The sequence below is a fragment of the Macadamia integrifolia genome, unplaced genomic scaffold (assembly GCF_013358625.1).
Source record: "Macadamia integrifolia cultivar HAES 741 unplaced genomic scaffold, SCU_Mint_v3 scaffold3662, whole genome shotgun sequence".
In the NCBI taxonomy this organism is placed as follows: domain Eukaryota; kingdom Viridiplantae; phylum Streptophyta; class Magnoliopsida; order Proteales; family Proteaceae; genus Macadamia; species Macadamia integrifolia.
In genome coordinates, this window is record NW_024869703.1 from 1 (window position 1) to 6,573 (window position 6,573).

Sequence of the window (6,573 nt, forward strand, 5' to 3'; positions counted from 1 at the left end):
AAAAAAAAAAAAAAAAAAGGAAAAATAGAAATAGAAACCCAAATCCTTATTGATGTTGCAACTAATTCTCAACAAGCTGAGACTCTTAAAGACATAGCTTTAAGACACCACAAACCTTCAAAAGCTCCAAATAGGTAGACCAAACATATATAGGGATAAATCTTTTATTTTTGTTCCTCCTCAGAATCAAATATATAAATTTTTTGCACCAATATAAAAAATGGTATACTCATCAGTATTTTTGTACATTAATTTGAAATCTGTACTGATTCATACTTGATATCCATGATTCTTTCAAATCAAAATGATCTCTTGATCCCCTTAAAATCCATTGAGTCAATACACTCACACTTGTCTCTATTAAGGTTCAACAATTTCAACAGCTCAGTTGCCTTCTCCTTTGTTGTCTCATGACCACAACCAACCTGTAAGAGCAACAAAAGCTTCTGAAAGGCACCCACTTCAGAGCCTCAACAAGAACACCTCCATCACTCCTCTTCTCAAACTTGCAGAGCTTCCAAATAATCGAAACCGAGAACTCCGTCGCAATGTCTGATACTCTCAGAAGCTTCTTAACTATAATTGGTATGGTTAAAGCATTACCATAAGCCTTCTCTCTTGCTTCCTCACTGTAGAAAATCCCATTTAGAACACCCAAAGCCTTCTCACACAGACTCCTCTCTGAGTCAACAAGGATCTCAAGTAATAAATCTACCAAACCCATATCTGCAAATTCTGATCTGATTTCATCTCTTGAATTGAAAGATGAAACCAAATAGTAAACAACCATCAAAGAAGCTTTAGTTGAAGCAGGGCAGACGGGTTCTTTGATTAGCTTAACTACAGCTTCTTTAGCTCCTTCAATCCTTGCCAAGGCATCAACCTTTTCTTCATCCAAACAAAGAATCTCTTTAATGGCTAAAACCGCGTTTCTCCTCGTAGAAAGATCGCCGGATTTCAGGAACCTTACCAAGCAGTTTAAAGATTCCGGTGTACCCAACAAAGAAGCGGTTTCTGCGTCAAGTGGAAACATTAAGGTTAGTGTTGACAAGATCTCCTCCAACAATTCTGAGTATATCTCCACCGAAATTGCAGCGAAAGTATTGAAAATCGCCACCAAAGTCCTTCCGGCGCCATTAGCCTTAAGACACTTCTTGTTTCGATCGCTCTCCTTCCCCTTACTCTTGATCTTTGACACAAAATTCTTGCACTTGGATTGATCCTCACGCCTTGTGGCATCCATGATTTCAGAAAGAATCTCCATAACCTCAATTGGGGTTACTGGAACTCGAGGAGTTGGAATCCTTTCGATACCAAAAGATCGATTCTTGACACACCAATCCTGTATCATCCTCCTTATGGCATGATTTGGGATCTGTTCAACGTTCATCAAGGCTCGATTTGTGACTGGGCAACTGTAATTGCCGGCTTCGATCCATGGCTCAATGCTTTCCCTGTCGTAAGTGATTCCGGTGGATAATGTGACAGGGTCCTTCATGAGGTCTAGTGAAATTGGACACCTGAAGTGGGTAGGGATAGTTACTTCCAGTTCAGGTTGCTGGGTTTCGCTGGCACTAGCACGGCGGCCGCCACCGGATCTCCGCCCCCTCCATGTAGGAATCATGGTTTGGATGAGCTGAAAGAGATGAGAGAACAGAAAGAATCAGGGGAATTTGATGTGTTTGTGTTTGTGATTGTTTTTGTTGTTTGTGAAGTGTGAGAGAGGGGGGAGATTTATATATATATGTTGGGTAAGCGAGAGAGAGAGAGAGAGAGAGAGAGAGAGAGAGAGAGAGAGCCAACTAATAAATTCAAAGTTCAAACACGGTTTATTATAATGTGTTATGTTTTAATAGAAGAAACAGAGGTGTGAGAATGGAAGGTAAGGTAAGAGAAAAGGGCCAGGGGGGGGTGATTTGAATATTTGACCGTTGAAAAGAAGACCGTCAAAGGAAGGAAACGGTGATTAGAATAGAAAGCCATGAGGGTTGACGTGTTGACCAAAAGCCTGTCAACGGAGATGTTGAGACCGACTGGGTCTTGTTTCTTTAGTTTCTGTGAGAACTAGGTTGCTCTTGTTCTTAACGCGCCCTTGACACGCACTTGACGCGAAGCCTTCAGCCTTAAAGACTCCATCCTTATAGAAGGATTTGAGGAGTTTCTCTGGTCCATGCATAGAAGGGTGGAGCAAGGGGGTCAATCGGTTTGGTCGGTCCATGGTTTCAAGTATCGGTATTGTATCGGCTGAGAATGATTTCTGAGCCTTGATCAATCTGGATTAGTTACCCATATCGTTTAAGGGGTGAAATAGTAAAAATTGTATTTTTTTTTAAATCAAGGGCAAAATTGACCTACCATCCCCTGAATCCATGGTTCGGGCAGTTGGGTCTGTATTGATTTAGGCCAATTTGGTTTTGGGTTTGTATTGATTTCTCTTAACGATTTGTTATTAGACAAATTTTAGTTTTGATCTGGTTTGAGTTTAGTTTAATATGTATATGTATCACGGTTCTAAGTATCGGTATTGAATTGGCTGTATCAATAACACCTATGACTGATTCTAATACCTAACAAATCCGTGATCGAGTATCATATTGATACCAATACAGATACGGATACCATGAACTAGCTAAAATCATGTAAATTGCACACTTGGGATTCTTCAAAGGTATGATAGATGAAACCCACAAACAATTGGTGAATGATAATAACAACTAGTAATTTATTTAATTTATAAAAAGAAAAATTGTATTAAATGGCTTTAAATTTGTTGAAAACTATTTCTGATGTTACATTAAATAATTTTTAGCATTAAGATAAGAGGCAGAAAAATAACATCATGATTAATCAAACATTATTTTACAATGAATTATCAACAATTTGTTATGTGTATATATATATATATATATATATATAGAAAAGAAAGCTTTCTAATCCACTAACCATATGGAGGAAAGATATGGCTCCTCTCCTGTGTCGAGGGGGGGTGCTAGATAGGTACCCGTGAGGAGAGATATATATATATATATATATATCTCATTAGTCCCTCTCACCCCCTTGGTACTAGAGAGGATACTAATCCAGAGAGAGATAGGCCCTCGATTTTCACGAATTAAGTTCAATTAGAGTTGGCAAAGTGACAAAATCAAGTATTAAAAAATAAAAAAAATGAAGCAAACCCATTTTTGTGGCTGTTTGGTCCCTGTCCCCCACCCCAAGGACCTTCTTTGTTCTTCTGAATCTTCTCTATTGTTAATAATAATAATAATAATTAACTTGCTTACAAAACCTTTCTAGGCACTCTAGATTCGAAAAACTTATGCTCCTATTTAATACTGAAACCTGATTGTTTAGACATGATACATGTTATATATTAGTAGAAGACTAGTCTTTTTAGTGTGGTCCTAATAACCATCTTACCACCATATGTGAGACAAACTACGTCGGGATTGTTTGTGCTTACTAAGTTTCCTCTAAAAACTAGAAAGGTATGCTTATTGATCAGTTTGGGAATAGAGTCGTAATGACTTTGTTCCTTCTAACATTCATGGTCAAATTTAGTGAATCACTGATTTATTACCATTCCTATATAATATTGTGCTATAACTTGTGGCGAAAATTCTACGCCAACTTAACTGCAATTTCCTTCTTAGATGATTTTTTATTTATTTATAACTCTCACTAGTCCATCTCCAGCACACCCCCTTGTTACTAGAGAGGATATTAATCTAGAGAGAGATAGGCCCTTGATTTTCACGAGTTAAGTTCAATTAGAATTGGCAAAGTGACGAAATCAAGTATTAACAAAAATTAAAGAAAGAAGCAAACCCAATTTTGTGGCTGTTTGGTCCCCGTCCCTCCACGCTAAGGGCCTTCTTTGTTCTTCTCTATTGTTGTTAATAATAATAATAATAATAATAATAGGCAAAAGTTTTTCTGATCAGCAGAGCAGATAAGGGAGTCCATGGTCAGGAGTGATCCCATCTTTTTTTAATGGAATATTTAAATCTGAATCATTAGATTAAGTATTCCTTATAAGTAGATGGAATATTAGTTTCAACTTTCAACACCGTACTCTAATACGCTAAACCCTATTTTGTTTTCTACACTTATCCCCGACCTCTTGATTGTGAAACCCATTTTCCCTCCCTGTAACAATCGTTTTTTTCTTTGATAACCTCTCTCTCTCTCTCTCTCTCTCTCTCTCACAGAGATCTTCTGCTCTTCCCTTTTAATTGGTATGTACATCGTCGGGCGTAACTTCGCCATCAATTATTTCTGGCATCGGTTTTTTCCTTATAGAATAGCGGCCATAGTTGTCACTAATCTCACTAAATCCTCCCAAAACTGAAAAACAAAAGAAGAAGAAAAAATCCTTCAATGAGTCAGTTTTCAGACGATCGAAGATGCATCACTCATGGTGTGCTCGACTATGAACATGCACATAACCCTTTGATTGTTTTTTATCTCATTATTGTGTCTCTATAAAGTTCGTCAGGAAGGAAATGGGTTCTGAGAGGAAAAGAGGGTTCCGATGTTTTGATTTCTTCAACCTCGATCAATACGTACATACAAACAAGGTCTACGTAATTGTATTTCATACTACTATAGTATTGTATATTGTTTTATTCCAAATCAACAAATCATATCCGTGTGTTTTAGATCTTACGGTGCAAAAGAAACCCCTCAAAATATTCTTATATAGGGTGATCGACCAAAAAACCCCTCAAATAATAATAATAATAATAATAATAATAATTTATTTACTTACAAAACCTTTCCAAGCATTCTAGCTTAAAAAAACTAATGCTCCTATTTGATACTGATATTTGATTGTTTATGCATGATACATGTTATAGATTAGTATAAGAGACTAGTCTTTTTTAGTGTGGTCCTAGTAACCATATTACGACCATATGTGAGACAAACTGAGTTGGGGTTGCTTGTGCTTAGTAGTTTCCTCTAAATGATCGTAATCCAGAGAGAGATAGACCCTCAGTTCTTACGTGTTAAGTTCAATTAAAGTTGGCAAAGTGACAAAATCAAATATTAAAAAAAAAAAAAAAAAATTGAAACAAACCCATTTTTGTGGCTGTTTGGTTCCTGTCCCCCAACCTCAAGGGCCTTTTTTGGTATGAAAATTGTCTGCAGCTGCTGCATCGGTGCAGTGAGCATCGGTTGGCTAGGAACCCCTTAGGACACGTGCCCAGATACTCTCAACCGTCCAATGCTCATTGCAACTCACCGCTCACTGCAGAGGATGTGGACTTCCTTTTTGTTCCTCTATTTGTGGCTGTATCAGTCTATTGTTCTGTAGTCTTTGCCCTTAGATAGTTCCGTTGGCTCTTGAACTATAGTTTTTTTGTTATTATTATTATTATTATTATTATTATTATTATTATTATTATTCATTAAAAAAGGAAAAAACAGTTATGTAGGTATCCAATCCTCAAATTCCACATCATCCTTTTATGTGGTGGATAATAAGTGACTTTCTTACTTCGACCAACTAAAGGATAATAATAATAATAATAATAATAACAAACCTTTCTAGGCATTCTAGAGTAGAAAAACTTATGCTCCTATTTAATATTGAAACCTGATTGTTTATGCATGATACATGTTATATATTAGTATAAAACTAGTCTTTTTAGTGTGGTCCTAATAACCATTTTACCACCATATGTGAGATAAACTGAGTCGGGGTTGCTTGTGCTTACTATGTTTCCTCTATAAACTAGAAAGTTAAGCTTATTGATCAGTTCGGAAATAAAGTCGTAATGACTTTGTATCCTTCTAACATTCATGGTCAAATTCAGTGAATCACAGATTTATAACCATTTCAATAAGAAAATTGTACTATAACTTGTGTTGAAAATTCTACACCAACTTAACTGCAATCTCTTTCTCATATGATTTTTTTTTTATTATTATTTTATTTTATACGAGTTGTGTGGGCTTCCTCTATAAAAATTATGTATATAATTATTTAGAATAGGTATGTTGCAAGAGGAGTTATAACTGCTTGTATCCTGATAGGGAGTAGGTTAGTAGAATTTATTAGTGATTATTGTAATCACTTTTAATAGAGATAATCTTAAAATGGTAAGCAATCAAAATCTTGAAGAATCTATTTCGATGTTATCTTGAGATGCTGTTTTCTTCCTTAATTAAACCAAGATCTCAAATTTCAAATTATTCATCTTTGATCTCTTTCTCATTTATTTCTTATTTTTTATTTTTTCTATTTTCTCACCATCCGTATCCGTGTACGTAACAAATTTTCTCTCTCTTATTTTGAATATGTTAGTCCTATGTGGGTGATATTTTTTTTATGACGACCATTGATGTGATATGCAAATTCCTCCCCAAACTGGCAATATTATTGGAAACCCTCTATTAAATTATAGGGAAAATTTTTTTGATCATGATTTTAGGTATAGTTTTTTATTTGGATAAAAAAAAAAAAAAATAACATGAGCAATATTGGTCTTTATTGACGTATTGGAAGATTTTGCCCTCAATGATATCGATACCATACCCTTTTCGACTAAGGATATTTTGATATTACGT

The 6,573-nt window shown here is 35.7% G+C and overlaps 1 protein-coding gene across 1 annotated transcript; it reads right to left on the bottom strand.

The window, feature by feature from the left end:
• Window positions 1–27: 27 nt before the first annotated feature.
• LOC122068261 (U-box domain-containing protein 21-like) lies at window positions 28–1,697 on the bottom strand. The gene is given in 2 exon segments (XM_042632135.1): window positions 28–463; window positions 466–1,697. Coding segments are annotated over 2 exon segments (1,323 nt in total). The 5' UTR covers window positions 1,625–1,697; the 3' UTR covers window positions 28–299.
• Window positions 1,698–6,573: the final 4,876 nt, after the last annotated feature.